This window comes from Salvelinus namaycush, chromosome 19 (genome assembly GCF_016432855.1).
Source record: "Salvelinus namaycush isolate Seneca chromosome 19, SaNama_1.0, whole genome shotgun sequence".
In the NCBI taxonomy this organism is placed as follows: Eukaryota; Metazoa; Chordata; class Actinopteri; order Salmoniformes; family Salmonidae; genus Salvelinus; species Salvelinus namaycush.
This window is the reverse complement of record NC_052325.1, coordinates 48,159,447-48,179,235: the sequence shown is the minus strand read 5'-3', so window position 1 is coordinate 48,179,235 and position 19,789 is coordinate 48,159,447. Positions and strand designations below refer to the sequence as shown.

Below are 19,789 nucleotides of genomic sequence, written 5' to 3'. Positions count from 1 at the left end.
GATGTCAGAGTGGTTAGAGGGACAATCGAACCCTGTTTACCAGGACATTAGGGCCTGATGGTAGTTTGCAAGTTGGGGTACTACCAAAGCATGTCCAGAGTGCATAAAAGGAGATTCAACAGTCACATGGAAGTTTACTGTGGTCATGACTCATGACTGCTACTGCGGCAGTAATATGGTCCCCGCAACTAGTCACTATAACAGCCCTAGTCACATATGCTGAAAGATATTTGCTCTGAGCTAAACCTCTCAGCTGATGACTGAGCCTACACAGCCAAATCCTATAGATCCATCGAAATCTACCTTATTTTGACTAATAATCCAGAAAAATATGTTGCTGATGGACTTTTCTCGCTGGATTTTAGTGACCATTGCTGTGTCAGATGTGAGAATGCATACATCTAAGCCTCCTGTCATCACTAAGAGGAACTTTAAAAACTTGAACAAGCTTTTTTTACATTATGTTTATTTTAGTGACCTTGATTGTAATCTCAGCTATTTCTGAACCTGATTTAGCTTCAAGCTTTTTTGCAAATGTCTTCAACGCTTTTGTAGATAATCATGCGCTCTTTAAAACTCTGAGAGTTAAAGGTAGAGTGAATGCCTGATTCAGTTCTGAATTATCTGAAGTCATTTGTAAGACAAATGTTGCATGGGTCAAGTCCAGAAACATAGGCTTAGACCCGGATTGCCAAACTTCAAGGCAACTAAGGAATCAATGTCTGAGACTAATTATAAAGGCTAAATGTGATTATTATGTAACCACTCATTCTGATTGTAAGAGGAATCTGGAAAAATGGAAAACTGCCCCCACAAATGAATTCAGACTTGCCCCATTACAGACAAAAATGTCAGAATTGATGCATTTAATCGTCATTTTATTTCAGCAAGCTATTTTTTTTGAAAGAGCGTCTAGCCCTACAATCTCTAAAAGTCAATTTATGCTTGATTCAAAAATGTGGTCGGAGGCTTCGTATGGAGGGTGTGACAGAGGCCAAATTGTATGGAGGCATGCAGTGGCCAAATCAAGCTCCGTACCTCATGGGCATATGCCTCTCAAATGTTGTAACAATGCAGAGGGCTCCATATAGCTCCGCATTGACATGATTGGTTGACAGTAGGTAAGGGCGGGAGGTCCTGTATAAGCACAAACTCACTTTCTTGACAACTTCCTTCACAACAGCTCTGTGCTGCTCTGCGAAGCGGAAGAAGTACGAATGCTCTGACTGCTGCAGAGGCCGTAGCACCGTAAATACTGCACTGCCAATGCCGACGTCGGATTGACAATGCAGCACCTTTAAGAGTGGGCTAAATGCTGATTTTGAACTTTTGCAGATTGATGTGGAAAACAGAAGTCAAGTTTTTGCATTTTGGCAATTCACAGAAAATAAGTCCTTGATGACTTACTTGCTTTAGATACCAAGAAATCAACAGGGGCTGGTTGACTTCAGCCGGGAATGCTCAAGTGTGCTTCCCACCTCATTGTTGGCTCAGTAACCCATATCTTATATCTTAAATCTAACATTATTATCAGGATATATTCCTAAAGTATGGAAAACAGCTTATGTGCTACCACTCCATAAGGACGAGGAGAGTAGTGATCTCGATAATTATCGTACCAACTGCAGGTTTCCATGTCTAGCTAAGATTCACAACTTTCACAACATGGTATTTTGAATATAAATCAATGTGGGTTTAGGCCAGGGCACAGCACTATCACAGCACCACATTAGTTGTTAATGATATTGCCAATTCTTTAGACGCTAAAATGAATTGTGCTGCCTTGTTTGTGGACCTGTCAAAAGCTGTTGATCATGCTATGTTATTGAACAAGTTGTCCTTGATTGGGCTCTAACGTCTGTTCAGGGTTTCATGATTATCTTAGTGACAGAACTCAGGCCATCGTGATTGATGGGTTTGAATTTCTTGAGGTAGAGTACATAAAGGTGTTCTGCAGGGGTCGATACTAGGACCTGTTCTTTTCACTTTTTATATAAATGTTATTGGTCAATCTGTAATTTTTTCAAACATTTCATCGCTATGAGGATGATACTATTATGTACGCACTTGCATCTACTGCTGATGTGGCTGTGACCAGGCTGGCTGGACTTTTATAAAGTCACGTAGATCACATCATTACGCTCTTTTTGTTTACAAAGCCCTGCTCCATAAGCTTCCGACTTACCTGACATCAGTTAAGCTTTAACATGACAAGTTATCAAACCCGTTTAGAGGATTGGTTAACTTTGGAGACTCCTTTGGTGTCTAAAGATTTAAGTAAATCAGCCTTTAATTTCCTTGCACCCTATGTTTGGAATAAAAATTCATTTTTTTTTCGATTGGATGCTTTGAAGAATGTGTTTGTTTTAGTGGACTGTGTTTTGTATCTTAATGTGTATTTAATGTGTATATTGTCTATCTGTATGTGTATCTATACTGGCCTGTTGTATGTGCTTATTTTTGTATTGTGCAGTGCTCAATTGTAAAAGAGACAATAGTCTCAAAATGACTTCCTTGTTAAAATAAAGGTAAATAAATAAAAATATGTTAAAATTAAAAAACAGTGTCCATGACTGGGATCAAACACACAACCTTCTGATCCAGAGTCATGGGATCAGAAGGTTCCTCCTGCTACTGTGTATTGTTCCATTTCTCTCAATGTCAAATTTAGAAGGGTAAAGTTTCGGCACTCATTCCAAATGGTTACGGTAAGGGTTAAGGTTTGGGATAGGGTTAAAAAAAAAAATGTAATCCAGTGTCCAAGAATGGGATCAAACACACAACCTTCTGATCCAGAGTCACAGGAGTACGCATGTCCACCACCACCCACATCCACAATGCCTGAGCAAAATCCAAGCCTACTTGATGGTAATAGGGGCACTCACTGTTGCCCCTACTGGCCTGTTTTGAAGGCATTTCATGACGTCCTCAGGACATGGATATTCCAATATCGACATCAATCTCGAAAGACCTGGTTGGTCAGTGACCACGCTCCTAAAGATCATGGAGCCAGCATGGGTCACCTGGTTCAGGAGCATGGATTCAGCCACAGCAGGGAGTCAAGCAGAAAGCACCCAGCCAGAGAACTCATCCTCCAGGAGAGGGAGAATTCCTGGAAGAGGAGGAGGACACCTCTATGAAGAGGAGGAGGACACCTCTATGAAGAGGAGGAGGACACCTCTATGTTGCAAAGCGTCTCCCGAAAGAGAGACACATAATCATCCACTTCTGGTTGCCCAGGAGGCTTTCAAACAGAAGGCCTGTCCTCCAAGAGGAAGACGGAATCAGAGGACAGTTTCCTTGTCCCTATGTAACCATGGGTTCCCTGTAAGAGGATGAGGGAGAGTGACCCTTCGAGTTGCACATCCTGGATGAAACTGTAGTGGTATTCTATCTTTGGCTCTGCTTTTAATAATGTATTTCCACTTTGTTTTTGTGCTTTTAGTTTTTTCCTTTGTAGGCTACAGGGGCCTTGGGTGACTTTAAAAGTAAATGTATTGTTATTTGTATTATTATCAGGTCAGATGAGGACAGTGTGAAAAAGGTTTGCCCGAAAGAGGACATGAAATCAGCTCCTTGCCCTGAGTCTGAGGAAACCAATCGGAAGAGACAGAGATGGTCTAATGAGGATAGGGACTCAACTCAACTGACAACAACCAATCTCCCTGAACTTTTCAGGTAGTCATGGTGGGCGAGTACTGTTTCATTGCATGTGATTGTATTGACTAAATGTATTACCATTACATTTTTTTGGTCTATTATCATCATATTCACTTAATAAAATGTAGTACACCTGCAATCTAAATTGTCATTGTGTCTCATTGTCCTTGATTATCATTTCTTGGGATTGCATTTGAAAATGTAGCTCAATAAAAATGCATCTGATTCACACACTAAGGGCTCAAATCAATCCATAGCGCTGAAGATCTGCATTACACCGCGATATAGATTTAAAGGCAATGTCCCACGTTAGTGGAGACTGCATTTATGGTAAATGCTGCATACAGCGTATATGTCAGCTCAATTGGAAATTACCTTTAAATTTCAATTACCCTATAATGCTGAACTTCTGCGATACGGATTGAATCGAGCCCTAACCTAATATTGTTTAAAATCTTTAAATGTTTAAAAAAAAATGTATATACACTATACAGTATATACAAAACTACGTGGACAACCTTTCAAATTAGTGGTTCCGGCTATTTCAGCCACACCTTTTGCTGACAGGTGTATACAATTGAGCACACAGCCATGCAATCTCCATAGACAAACATTGGCAGTAGAATGGCCTTCCCGAAGAGCTCAGTGACTTTCAATGTGGAACCGTCATATGATACCACTTTTCCAACTAGTCAGTTTGTCAAATTTATGCCCTGCTAGAGCTGCCCTGGTCAACTGTAAGTGCTATTATTGTGAAGTGGAAATGTCTAGGAGCAGCAACGGCTCAGCCGCGAAGTGGTAGGCTACATAACCTCACAAAATGGGACCGCCGAGTGCTGAAGCCCGTGGAGAGTAAAAATCTTCTGTCCTCGGTTGCAACACTCCCTACCGAGTTCCAAACTGCCCTTGGAAGCAATGTCAGCACAATAACTGTTTGTCGGCAGATTCATGAAATGAGATTCCATGCAAGCGTAAGATTACCACGCGCAATGCCAAGCTTCGGCTGGAGTGGTGTAAAGCTCGCCGCCATTGGACTCTGGAGCAGTGGAAACGCACAAAGCGAGGTACATACAGAAATGGTTTGTCAAGATCTGTGTGGAAGGACTTGACTGGCTTGCAGAGAGCCCTGACCTCATCCGCATCGAACACCTTTGGGATGAATGCGAGCCAGGCCTAATCGCCCAACATCAGTGCCCGACCTCACTAATTCTCGTGGCTGAATGGAAGCAAGTCCCCGCAGTAATGTTCCAACATCTAGTGCAAAGCCTTCCCAGAGGAAAGGGGGGACCAACTCCATTTTAATGCCCATGATTTCTGAATGAAATATTCGACGAGCAGGTGTCCACATACTTTTGTTCATGTAGTGTACTTAAAAAATATGTGAATACACTATAAAAAAAACGGAACAAAAATATAAACGCAACATGCAACAATTGCAAAGATTTGACTGAGTTACAGTTCATATAAGGAAATCAGTCAATATAAATAAATGAATTTGCCTCATGCGCGACACATCTCCTTCCCTTAGAGTTGTTTAGGCTGTTGATTGTGGCCTGTGGAATGTTGTCCCACTCCTCTTCAATGGGTGTGTGATGTTGCTCGATATTGGCTGGAACTGGAACACACTGTTGTACACGTCAATTCAGAGCAACCCTAACAAGCTCAATGGGTGACATGTCTGGTTAGTATGCTGGCCATGGAAGAACTGGGACATTTTCAGCTTCCAGGAATTGTGTACAGATCCTTGCAGCATGGGGCCGTGCATTATCATGCTGAAACATGAGGCGATGGCGGTGGATGAATGGCACGACAATGTGCCTCTGGATCTCATGACGGTATCTCTGTGAATTCAAATTGCCATCGATAAAATGCAATTGTGTTCATTGTCCGTAGCTTATAGCTGCCCATACTATAGCCCCACCGCCACCATGGGGCACTCTGTTCACAACGTTGACATCAGCAAACCGCTCGCCCACATGACGCCATACACATGGTCTGCGGTTGTGAGGCAGGTTAGACATACTGACAAATTCTATAAAACAACGTTGGAAGAGGCTTATGGTAGAAAAATGAACATTCAATTCTCTGCCAAAAGCTCTGGTGGACATTTCTGCAGTCAGCATGCCAATTGCACGCTCCATCAAAACTTGAGACATCTGTGGCATTGTGTTGTGTAACAAAACTGCACATTTTAGAGTGGCCTTTTATTGTCCCCAGCACAAGGTGCACCTGTGTAATGGTCATGCTGGTTAATCAGCTTCTTGATATGCCACACCTGTCTGGTGGATGGATTATCTTGGAAAAGGTGAAATGCTCACAAACAGGGAGAAATCAGCTTTTTCTGTGTATGGAATATTTTGGGGATCTTTTATTTTAGCTTATTAAACATGGAACCAACACTTTACATGTTGCGTTTATAGTTTTGTTCAGTGTATATACGCAACTGGGGGATATGTAAATGGCTATTGTTAGGCTTGAATCCACAGGTGTCCACCTTGTGTCTGTGTGTCCCCAGACACAGTACATTAATTTGATGCAAAAGTTACTGGCTTGTCCTATACCATAGAAAAATATAGATAGGTTTTCTGATGAGTTTCAGAGATGTACTCCTTTGTCAGATCAATGTTTCATGATTTACACAGTTTGTTTTTTGTATATTCAATCAATCATTTTCTCAACGTAATATAAAATTGTGAGCCAAGGTAACAAGAGTGTGGTACACTACGAGGTTACAGACCTGGGTTACATTTTATTTTATTTAACTAGGCAAGTCAGTTAAGGACAAATTCTAATTTACAATTACAGCCTACCCTGACCAAACCCTAATCATGCTGGACCAGTTGTATGCCGCCCTATGGGACTCCCAATCACAGCCGGTTGTGATACAGCCTGGAATTGAACCAGGGCCTGTAGTGACGCCTCTAGCACTGAGATGCTGTGCCTTAGACTGCTGCGCGACTCAGGAACCACTCACAGATGTACAATATTAATTTGATCACTTTGTTATCGCAGAGAATTTTCTTGCGCAGCAGAAAATCCAAACTTGTAGTTTATTCAAGGTTAAAAAAAGGCTTCTAATGTTTGAAATTTCCACTTAAAAATTCCAGATATGATTTGCTCGAACAAAAAATGTATCAATCCCTACAAAAATGTCCATTAATTATAATTAATTATAATTAATCTCCTGTTGCTGCAGGATTATTTTTCTGATGTGAGAAAATTGTCAAATTAAGATATATTGTTCTGTGTATTTGAGTATTTTCAAATAATGTGGCCAAAACAGCTACCTTAATTTGAAGTAATTTAAACTATTTTCAAAAACGTATTTCTAAATAAATTATTTCAAATACTCCTAAAAACCAATTGAAATACCCTAAATAATATTTGAACCCAGGTCTGGTGTGACACGCGCACACACAGATGGACCTTTATGCACGCACTTACACATACACTTACGCAAACTTTGCACACACATACACACATACGCATGTAGACACACAAACACAATCAGGGCTTTTATCAGGCCTGCCAAAGCCCAGTGGAAGAGAAACCCTTCCAACAATTAAATGCCATTCTCTGGCAACCCCTTCCTCTGAGCCCATCCACACATACTTACTCTCTCTCTCTCTCTCTCTCTCACACACACACACTCTCTCTCTCTAGCTTTGTCTCTGTTTGAATCACACCTCATGTGGCACATCATGTCGAGGCAAGCATAACATCAGTTGTATCCTCTGCACTTTCAAGAAGTTAGTTACTGACTCCATCAAAGGAATGGTGACTAGGGTTGGAAAATTCCGGGAACTTTCAATAAATTCCCTAGTTTTCCTGATATTCTAATTGGAAGATTCCTAGAATCAGGAGGGAATAAGCAATAAATCCAGATTCCTCAACCAGGATTTTTGGAAAATAATTTATTGAAAGTTCCCTCACGCCTTCCCTCCGTATCTGATGTGCTTTTTATCATATGGAAATTGACACATCGGTTACGGTAGTATTGTAAGGGGGGAGGGGGCACTGGGGATTAAACAGTGGATGGGAAGGAGTTTGTCCCAATCGGTTGGGAGCGAGTCAACTCAATGCTCCAATCAACCGGCCTGGGAGAGGAGTTCATTGCTTTGGAGGGAGCAGCACTCCTCCAGTCCTTACATTTAGACTACACTTGCCTTTGATAACACGGTATTACACAGACCCTGTGATGAGGGGTGGTACTGGAGGTTTATAAGTCGTGTGTGTGTCAGGAGGGATGGGTGTTTTTTTGTTTTTTTCAAAAGGCAGTCGTAAGATGAATATTTGCCACCTATCAAGAACCATTTTGTTTGTCGACTTGGTTTGCAAACAATTATTACATTTTTATTCTCCAGGGCCTTACAGAAAGGTATTCTACTATCTCCTAATCATTTCTATTAGTGAGACTGAGTTAGAATCTCTTCTCAAAATTGTGTGGCTGTGGGCAACGCAGACATCACGCTTGGCTATATCATTACTAACCCTTTTCCACAGTAACTGGTCCAGCCTCAACCGTGCATCCTACAAATTAGACCCTATTACCTTTTCGGTACTGTTTCCACTGGCGTTTACCTGGTAACTGATAGGAAAATATGTGGCAACAATGGATGTTTTACCGTGTGGCACCTGACTGTGGTACCTGGCTCCACCACTGTGTGAATCAGAATGAAGTTCTGAGATAAAGGCGGGGTGAAAAGAGAGAGGAGGGGTAGACAGGAGGGATGGAGGGAGAGAGAGTGAAATAGTGGGAAAGGAGTGGGCTGCCTGACTCAGCACTTGACAAACACACACACAGATTTTGCTCAGGCTCCAAAGTTAACAATGTAAACGGTGTTAGGCTGACAGCAGTCCTGTAAAGATGGAAAGCATGTGTGTGTGCATTTGTGTGTGTGCATTTGTGTGTGTGTGTGTGTGTGTGTGTGTGTGTGTGTGTGTGTGTGTGTGTGTGTGTGTGTGTGTGTGTGTGTGTGTGTGTGTGTGTGTGTGTGTGTGTGTGTGTGTGTGTGTGTGTACGTGCTGGGCTCTACTATTCTTCCTAGAGCCCTGAGTGTCTCAAAAAGACCTCTATGGTATTGTCATGTTGCAAGGCAGCACAATGAGCCCCAGTAATGCACTGGCATTAATTTTGCATTCTCCCTAAAAGAGAGAGTGGCCCTCAGATGCTGCAATGCACCACTGTTTGGAAGGGAGGCATAGCTCACCGAAACATATCTTTCAGATGTGTGTTTATGTGTGTGTGTTTGAGTGCGTTAGTGTGTGCGTAAGTGTGTGTGTGTATGTATGTATGCGTGTGTGTGTGTCTGTGTTTGCGTGTGTTAGTATGTGTCTGTGTCTGTGTGTGTGTGTGCTCCGTGTGTGCGTCTGTCTGGCTACGGTTTCAGAGTGGATAATAGAGACGGTACTCAGTACAGAGTTCAAGTGATGTAAACAATCCACTTCCATCATTAATAAGATCAAGAGGGAGAGTGTCACGTCTGCTCTCTGTGTTGGTTGATGTTAAGTTATTGTGCTCTGGAGAATAACTCTTCCTTCACTCTTTGTGTGTGTGTGTGTGTGTGTGTGTGTGTGTGTGTGTGTGTGTGTGTGTGTGTGTGTGTGTGGGAACACTAAGGTAGCCTGCCTAAATGACTACCGACCCGTAGCACTCACGTCTGTAGCCATAAAGTGCTTTGAAAGGCTGGTCATGGCTCACATCAACACCATCAACCCTAGACCCACTCCAATTTTCATACTGCCCCAACAGATCCACAGATGCACTCCACATGGCCCTTTCCCACCTGGACAAAATAAACACTTATGTGAGAATGCTATTCATTGACTACAGCTCAGCGTTCAACACCATAGTGCCCTCAAAGCTCAAAACTAAGCTAAGGACCCTGGGACTAAACACCTCCCTCTGCAACTGGATCCTAGACTTCCTGACGGGCCGCCCCCCAGGTGGTAAGGATATAGGTAACAACACATCCACCACGCTGCTGCTCAACACGGGGGCCCCTCAGGGGTGCGTGCTCAGCCCCCTCCTGTACTCCCTGTTCACTCATGACTGCATGGCCAGGCACGACTCCAACACCATCATTAAGTTTGCAGACGACACAACAGTGGTAAGCCTGATCACCGACAACGATGAGACAGCCTATAGGGAGGAGGTCAGAGACCTGGTCGTGAAGGTGCCAGAATAACAACCTGTCCCTCAACGTAATCAAGGCTAAGGAGATGATTGTGGACTACAGGAAAAGCAGGACCGAGCACGCCCCCATTCTCATCAACGGGGCTGTAGTGGAACAGGTTGAGAGATTCAAGTTCCCTCACCAATCATAACCAATAAACTATCATGGTCCAAACACAACAAACACGACAGTCGTAAAAAGGGCACAACAAAACCTATTCCTCCTCAGGAGACTGAAAAGATTTGACATGGGTCAACTGCTCGGCCTCCGACCTCAAGGCACTACTGAGGGTAGTGTGTACGGACCAGTACATCACTGGGGCCAAGCTTCCTGCCATCCAGGACCTCTATACCAAGCGGTGTCAGAGGAAGGCCCTAAAAATTGTCAAAGACTCCAGCCACCCTAGTCATAGACTGTTCTCTTTGCTACCGCACGGCAAGCGGTACCAGAGTGCCAAGTCTAGGTCCAAAAGGCTTTTTAACAGCTTCTACCCCCAAGCCATAAGACTCCTGAACAGCTAATCAAATGGCTACCCAGGCTATTTGCATTGTCCCCCCCTCTTTTACACTGCTGCTACTCTCTGTTTATTATCTATGCATAGTCATTTTAACTCTACTTACATGTACATTTTACCTCAATTACCTCGACTAACCTGTGCCCCTGCACATTGACTCTGTACCGGCACCCCCTGTATATAGCCTCGCTACTGTTATTTTACTCTTTAATTAGTTGTTATTTGTTATTTCAATGTTTTACTTAACACTTATTTTTCTTAAAACTGCATTGTTGGGGGCTTGTAGTAAGCATTTCACTGTTGTATTTGGCGCATGTGACAAATACAATTTGATTTGATTTGATGTGGGTGCATGCTTGTGTGTGTGTGTGTGTGTCTGTGTATGAGCGACCGTCTGTGTGTGCAATTTCTGTGCATGTGTGTGTGACTAGTATGTATGTTTCATTTTCCTCTACAGCAGGGATCATCAACTAGATTCAGCCGCAGGACGATTTTTTCTGGAGCGGATGGTCAGCGTGCAGGAACATAATTACAAATCATTTGTAGACTGCAAATTGACTGGAAGAAGGCCAAACTGATGTAATATTTGACAAAAATATAATAATTTCAAAACCTGCTTGCATTTGAATACATTCAAATACAGTAAATCTCTCTATTATGTGTGTGAATACTTTGGAACAGATATCCTGAATTTGAATCACTTGGAGCTGATTTGCTGGTGTTTTTACAGTCAATAAAAAAAACTATAAAACAACAATAAAAAACACAATAAAAAAAAAAGTATTTTCTCAGAAAACTTGGGGAAGGGAAGACCAAGTCAGTTGCACAACTGAATGCATTTAGCCTAAATGTATTTTTCCCATTTAACCCAACCCCACTGAATCAGAGAGGTGCGGGGGGCTGCCTTAATCGACGGCCACGGCGCCTGGGGAGCAGTTGTTGTTGGGAGTTAACTGCCTTTCTCAAGGGCAGAACGGCTGATTTTTGCAGCTTGCCGGCTCGAGGATTCGAACCAGCGACCTTTCGGTTACTGGCCCAACACTCTTAATTAACTGCTAAGCAAATAAAACCTGTGGACCGCCAGTTGGGGAACCCTGCTCTACAGAGTTCTTCCAGCATGTAAAGTGGAAATAATGGAGCTGAGACCACTCCAGTGCTTACACAGAGACACGTTGGAAACAGTACTCTAGGCCTCCCGAGTGGCGCAGTGATCCAAGGCACTATCTGTGCCACTAGAGATTCTGGGTTTGAGTCCAGGGTCTGTCGCAGCTGGCTGCGACCGGGAGACCCATGGGGCGGCACACAATTGGCCCAGTGTCGTCCGGGTTAGGGGAGGGTTTGGCTGGCAGGGATGTCCTTGTCCCATTGTGCACTAGTGACTCCTGTGGTGCAGTGCACACTGACATGGTCACCAGGTGTATGGTGTTTCCTCTGACACATTAGTGCTTCTGGGTTAAGTGGGCATTGTGTCAAGAAGCAGTGAGGCTTGGTTGGGTTGTGTTTCAGAGGATGCACGGTTCTCGACCTTCGCCTCTCCCGAGTCCGTACGGGAGTTGCTGCGATGACACAAGACTGGAACTACCAATTGGATACATGAAATTGGGGAGAATAAAAAAAAAATCTAAACTACACTTATGTCTGTGTTGACATCGAAAAGTAAAAAGTTGAGATGGGAATATACGTGCATAATTGTAAATCTGAATTATTGTATATCCATGTACTTTAATGTGTATGTTGACATGCCCAGCCAGGTCACACGTGATACAAGTCAGTATTTGACGTCCATACATGTCTGAGAACATCGGGAGATGACATTGAAACCGGCCTTTCGAAGCAACAGTGAGCACTGTTTTCAGCAGGTTTTCACTTACACACTTGAGTCTACTGTTCAAAGCCTTGACTGGGGTTTGGCTTGAGCAAAACATGTAATCTACACTATGGCAATATATTGTCACACTGGTAATTTATACTTGAATAACTTCAAAAAAATGTATTCATATAAAGTGTTAATTTGTTTTTATATATCTGTGTCCATATTGTCCACGAGTTTCTAGTGGATAGACAATATGTTTCAAGAGAAAATAGCCTTATAAAAAAGCATCTCACCAAAAATCTCATTATTTTCACAACTGCCACCAGTTTGGTGATAATAACTTAACCACAAATACTTATTTGACATTGTAAAATAAATAAAAGTGTGTAGAAAATATATAAAGGATATTTCATGCTGAACCCCTTATATTTAACACCATTGGTTCTCACTAAGTTGATGGTTTATATTTAAGATGATGTTTTACAGCTTTGTCATTCTTTTTTTCTTCAAAGGTTACCAGTAATATACCCCTACACAGACCTCACCACCCCCCCATCCCTCTGTCCTGCCCTCTCACTCGCTCTTTCTCCCTCACTCTTTCAGCAACAGGAAATGTCAATTCCAATCCAGCCTCTAATTCCGAGACGACTCCAGTTAAGCATCACACTGCCATTTACGGCGGCGTGTCTAAATGCCCAAATTATGAGCAAAAACTTCCCAAGAGTAGAACGTAGAAACTTCAAAGGCTTCCAGAACAATTCAATTCAGATATTCAGAGTGTGTCTCTGGGATATCAAAGGAGATGGGCAGGATAAAATTGCATTGCTTTTTAATCAGTCCTCTTGACGTGGCTGTTTATTTAGTCTGTGTGTGTGTGCGCATGCTTGCGTGTGTGTGTGTGCAAGCGTGTGTGTATGTCACTGTCTGTTTAAGTGTGAGTGTGTATGCGTGTATGCCTGTATGTATGTGTGTGTGCATGCATGCATGTGTGTGTGTGTGCATGAGGTTGTTATGGTGACCATATTACCGCCACACCGGTGGTCACGATTCATGACCTTAGTCAAATTCCACTTCTCCAAGCTCTAATGCTGCTGATGGTCATTAGTAGCTTACCAAACTTGCTAACTGCCTGGTACTCAGCACTCTCTTGTCCCTCTAATCCCGCTGACATTACATTTACATTTAAGTCATTTAGCAGATGCTCTTATCCAGAGCGACTTACAAGTACATACATTCATACTTTTTTGTACTGGCCCCCCGTGGGAATCGAACCCACAACTCTGGCGTTGCAAGCGCCATGCTCTACCAACTGAGCTACACAGGACTACAATGCAAATCTTTTCAAAAATGTAATCAAACACTTCATGAGAACCCATTAACTCATGATACACAACATTTCTATAGGCTATGTCATTTATCATCTTTCATAATAGTAAGCACATTTCTTCTCTTTACAACATTACAACAGGACTGTATAGCCTACTAATTTCACACAAATATTATTTAGTATACGTAAAGTCAACATTAAATTAAGAATAGTCTAATTGGTGACAATATTAGCCTATCACTTGTGAATGATGCCTAGCTTGTGTGCAGTAATGCAAGAAACAGCGCAGGACTTTTTTATAGCCTACTGCCATTGCTGCATTTATTAACATTTTAAGCTAAATGTTCCGATCTGTTGCAAAAAAAATTTTTTTTTGATGCAAGTGGTTCTATTAATTCTGGATCTATCGCATCCCACAACTGTCCCAGAGTCTGTTTGGAATATTTCTTTCTCGCACAGAAGGACAAGTTGACCAATGGAATAGGTCAACTTTTGTACTATGGGGGATAGTACACTGAACACAAATATAACGTAACATGTAAAGTGTTGGTCCCGTGTTTCATGAGCTGAAATAAAAGATCCCAGAAATGTTCCAAACGTTTATTTCTCAAATTTTGGGAACAAATTTGTTTACATCCCTGTTAGTGAGCATTTCTCCTTTGCCAAAATAATCCATCCACCTGAAATACACAACTGAAATACACAACTGAAATAGACTACATTTTATTCACATCATGTTGCTTCATACCTGTCTAAAATAAATAATGGTGTAGGCTATATTAAATGGATTTATTAGACTTTTTTAAATGTAGATGTTCCAAAGGTCTGCATCAGTTGCTTGTAGGCTATGCGTGTAAACCAGTGTAAACCAGTTTAGACAGAGTTTCGGGATTAAACATAATCGGAATTGTAGTGCAGTCGAGCAGGGTTTACCAAACTTTTTCACTTGCCCCCCCTCGCAGCAGATGCTAAACGTGTTTATGTTAATTAAAGGTAAATTACCGTGAGACCGCAGTTATTTGCTCGACAATCACCAGCTGACACCATTTCATGACCGCCACAGCCCTATGTGCGCATGCATGTGTGTGTGTTTGTGACCGTGAGTGGCTATAATCAGTCTGTAATCAGTCCGCGAGCGCCTTTCTTTTTCTAAATCAGTCTATATGAAACACTTAATATCACAGACAGAACTAGAGTTATAACCCAATTAAATATGTTATTTTTTGAATGGTTTTCCCCAATTGCCCCTCCTTCTCGTGCCCAGTTGATAATCACCCTGATAATTACCTCAAAACTGAACGTAAACTATACTGTAATATCACACATATAACAACAGATTAAATAAATGCAGTCAAATATGGTAGCGGAGAAAAGGGGGCGAATGGGTGAGTTGACGAACACGAGGGAAAGCAGAATATGCATATTAAACAAGCCTGGTCGGCACCATGAACAAAGCGAGACGGGAGCTCCCTCCATCTGCGCAAAATATGGCAACTGCACAGCGGCTGTACTCCATAACGGTGCTGAAGAATGACAAGACAACACTCACATGATACCAGTGTTGGGAACTATTCATTCAACTACATTTTGTACTAGCTTGGTGGTAGTTGAACGACATTCAAATCTATGTAGTGTTTTCAGTAGTTAATAATTTTTTTGCCATCAGTACTGGAACTACACACTACTTTTTTTTTTTGTAATAAAATTAAATATGGGCAATAATCAGACCTGCCTAACTCTCACTTGAAACATAATTGTTGTGTTTAATAGGCTAAATAACTAATTCTGTTAACATATGACCCCAAAGTGATTTGTACTTTCAATTTGTAGTCTGTGACATTTCAGATGACACCTTTTCACAAAGTAGTTTGGATGTAGTGCACTACTTTTTCAAAGTAACTTTTGTTCATAAACTATATTTTTTCTGAAGGTTAGCTTTAGCGTAGCTTAACGTCTTCCATTGTGAAGTCATTGGTAGTAGCTTGGTAATCTATTTATTTCAGAGTACTGTAGCTTCCCCAATACTGCGCTTTACCAATGAACAGGCAAGAAAGGTTTGTGTCATGTGCATCATGCATCCGACAGTTGACGTTTACAGGAACAAAGCAAAGAGAAAACCAGAGACTATTACTCACCACAACTGAACAAGGTATGTCAACATTACATAATATGCATTGTCATATATATAGATAAACTTATGCAGTGCATTATGCTCTTCTGTATGGGAAAAGGATCCTAACCTTTTCTACTTTATTCTATTCCATAGGTCAGTGTGGATGTTTTGGATCAGATGGCACGGTTGTACTCTGTGAAAGGAGGAACTTGCCACTGGCCTATCGCTGTGTTCTACAACATGCTTGCCTTGGCTGCTATCAATGGACACTTGTTGTTCAAGACGTGCGTGAACAACACCATTAGCAGAAGAAACTTCATCACGAGTCTGGCACACGGGCTACCTGAGATATATATGAGGGCCAAGGCAGCAGCAAAGATTCCACACGAGCCATTGCGCCAGCAAAATTGCGCACGGCTCCCAGCGGGGAGAAACTACCAGGTGGGCAGATGAACTCACAACAAAACCTACAACACCTTCAATCGACTTGTTTGTGGGAAATGTTGCAAGCATTTGCAAGTGACAGAGATTTTTGTCGACTGTTAGGACAAGGGATAACAGCTAAATGAGATCCAACTGATGGCATTGCGTGAAGATGCACACCATACTGTAAGCAAGAGCGAGGCCACAAATACAGTGTCCAATAACTGACAATGGTGGACTACTTTTTACTGCAGTCATATCGATACATTCATTATAATGCGATTATTGCTTTTGTGCTGATTTTCACTATTCACAAGTACACTTGGCGCTTATACTGATGTTTAGGCAACTGATATTTTCTACATTTGACCGGGTCTTACTGACCATGCATCTGAGTGGTTTGGGTATTTTTACTTGTTTTGTCGTGTTCCAAGGCACATGTTTTTTGTATCATAGTCATAACAAAGGCACTCCACCAATGAAATAGATTTTACACTTGAAATTCTGTGGTTTTTAGTGGTTATTCATTTGTACATATCATAAACTAATGAAAATGTTATGTTCTGTCAAATATATACAGTGGCAAGAAAAAGTATGCGAACCCTTTGGAAATACCTGGATTTTTGCATAAATTGGTCATAACATTTGATCTGATCTTCGTCTAGCTCACAACAATAGACCAACACAGTCTGCTTAAACTAATAACGCACAAACAATTATACGTTTTCATGTCGTTATTGAACACACCGTGTAAGCATTGGATTTAATAGGTTGACCCTCCTTTGGCAGCAATAACCTCAACCAAACATTTTCTGTAGTTGCGGATCAGACCTGCACAACGGTCAGGAGGGATTTTGGACCATTCCTCTTTGCAAAACTGTTTCAGTTCAGCAATATTCTTGGGATGTCTGGTGTGAACTGCTCTCAAGGTCATGCCACAGCATCTCAATCGGGTTGAGGTCAGGACCCTGACTGGGCCACTCCAGAAGGCGTATTCTCTTCTGTTGAAGCCATTCTGTTGTTGGTTTACTTCTGTGTTTTGGGTCGTTGTCCTCTTGCACCCAACTTCTGTTGAACTTCAATTGGCGGACAGATAGCCTTACATTCTCCTGCAAAATGTCTTGATAAACTTGGGAATTCATTTTTCTGTCGATGATAGCAAGCTGTCCAGGCCCTGAGGCAGCAAAGCAGCCCCAAACCATGATGCTCCCTCCACCATACTTTACAGTTGGGATAAGGTTTTGATGTTGGTGTGCTGTGCTGTGCCTTTTTTTCTCCACACATAGTGTTGTGTGTTCCTTCCAAAAAACTTAACTCAAATTTAATCTGTCCACAGAACAGTTTGCTAGTAGTGCTGTGGAACATCCAGGTGCACTTTTGCAAACTTCTGACGTGTAGCAATGTTTTTTTTGGACAGCAGTGGCTTCTTCAGTGGTGTCCTCCCATGAACACCATTCTTGTTTAGTGTTTTACGTATCGTAGACTCATCAACAGAGATGATAGCATGTTCCAGAGATTTCTGTAAGTCTTTAGCTGACACGCTAGGCTTCTTCTTAACCTCATTGAGCATTGTGCGCTGTGCTCTTGCAGTCATTTTTGCAGGACTGCCACTCCTAGGGAGAGTAGCAACAATGCTGAACTTTATACATATATAGACTATTTGTCTTACCGTGGACTGATGAACATCAAGGCTTTTAGAGATACTTTTGTAACCCTTTTCAGCTTTATGCAAGTCAACAATTTTTAATCTTAGGTCTTCTGATATCTTTTTTTGTTCAAGGCATGGTTCACATCAGGCAATGCTTCTTGTGAATAGCAAACTCAGATTTTGTGAGTGTTTTTAATGGGGCAAGGCAGCTCTAACCAACATCTCCAATCTCATCTCATTGATTGGACTCCAGGTTAGCTGACTCCTGACTCCAATTAGCTTTTGGAGAAGTCATTAGCCTAGGAGTTCACATACTTTTTCCAACCTACACTGTGAATGTAGACAAGAAAAATACAATAATTTGTGTGTTATTAGTTTAAGCACACTATGTTTGTCTATTGCTGTGAATTAGATGAAGATCAGATCAAATTTGATGACCAATTTATGCTGAAATCCAGGTAAATCCAAAGGGTTCACATACTTTTTCTTGCCACTGTATATGTTTCTATTATAATGTTACCTTAATAAACACAAACAAATGATTATCTTCCCGATAACATATATAAAACACATTTATTTGACTGTTAGAATGGCTTTTCTAATGTTAAGAAGGACAGCATGATTGCTTACGCTTAGCAACGTTGTTGACATCAGGCTAATGCCATGTGGAATCGATCCCCTCGCTCCCTCCTCCTGCGAGCGCATAGGCCACCTTAGTTAAACCCTCCTCGTGGTAGCTTGAGCAGATATGACTGGCTCAAAGGCCCTGTTCTAATGTTTCATTGGCGGTTGACATTTCTCGTTGAGAGAAAGAGAGAGAGGTTTGTATGCAGTATCAGGAAGTATCAGCTAATCACTCAGCCATTCAAGAGACACACACATGCAACCTCCAAGACTAAGTACAATGGAACATACTCAATTCCGCATATGTGTATAACAACCCTGCCTTGTCGATAATCTATGTGGTTGTCATGGCTGCCTGCGCCTGAGAGGGTGTGTGTGTGTGTGTGCGCCCTCACCTCCACATATCTCCCCGCTGATGTCCTCACACTGGCGGTCATCACACTCACAGTTCCTCCCATGCACACGAGTGTCCCCTGGGGGATGGCAGGCACACTGGCCACACTGACACAGACCTGGAACACAGGTAGTACACAGGTAGACACAGGTAAGAATACAGGTGTGAAGGTGGCAGTGTTATTCTCATTTAACAACATTATGACAGACGACTAAATTCTAAAATACAGTTTTGCTACAACAATTATCAGAAAATGTTTATTTGCCATCGCTCATGTTGTATTGTTAAAGGTAGATTCAGTGAAGTGACATCCTGTCACGCCCTGGCCTTAGTTATCTTTGTTTTCTTTATTATTTTAGTTAGGTCAGGGTGTGACATGGGGGATGTATGTGTTTTCTATTGTCTAGGGGGTTTTGTATGTTTATGGGTGCTGTGGTTTAGTTGGTTAAATGTCTAGTCTAGGTGTATGTATGTCTATGGTTGCCTAGATTGGTTCTCAATTAGAGACAGCTGTCTATCGTTGTCTCTGATTGGGAACCATATTTAGGCAGCCATATTCATTAGGTAGTTTGTGGGTGATTGTCTATGTGTAGTGTTTAGTGTCAGCACTATTTGTTTTATAGCTTCACGGTCGTTGGTTTGTTGTTTTGTATAGTTTGTCAGTGTTTCTTCGTTTCGTCTTCGTTATCATTAAAAGAAGATGTATTGTTATCATGCTGCGCCGTGGTCCTCCTCTCTTCAATGTTACGACGATCGTGACACATCCTCAAATACAGAAGGGCAAGATCCTGCTTACAGAACATAACAACAACCACTATTGGCTCTTGAGGTAAGGGAATCTTCAGGTATTGGCAGCCAAATGCACCTAATATTGGCTCTAAAAGTATGTGCATACTGTACCTAAAGGGAGCATTATATTCTTCCAAATGAGGGTGTAAATTGGTCCGTTTTAGGAGATTGAATTCTAGTCTGCTTTCAACTGCTTTTTAATGACCATTGAATCATTCATTTAACAACAATTACATTACACTGAAACGTAATATGACAACATTTTGAGGGTAAAGGGAAATAATCTGTTTTACAGTTTCTATCACACA

General features: G+C 41.8%; 1 protein-coding gene across 1 annotated transcript in view; it reads right to left on the bottom strand.

The window, feature by feature from the left end:
• The window catches only part of itgbl1 (integrin, beta-like 1), a 119,526-nt gene that overhangs the window by 20,718 nt on the left and 79,019 nt on the right, over positions 1-19,789 (bottom strand). The window contains exon 9 of the mRNA XM_039014351.1: positions 18,694-18,810. Coding sequence (XP_038870279.1) covers positions 18,694-18,810 — 117 coding nt within the window. The remainder of the gene's footprint in view (positions 1-18,693; positions 18,811-19,789) is intronic.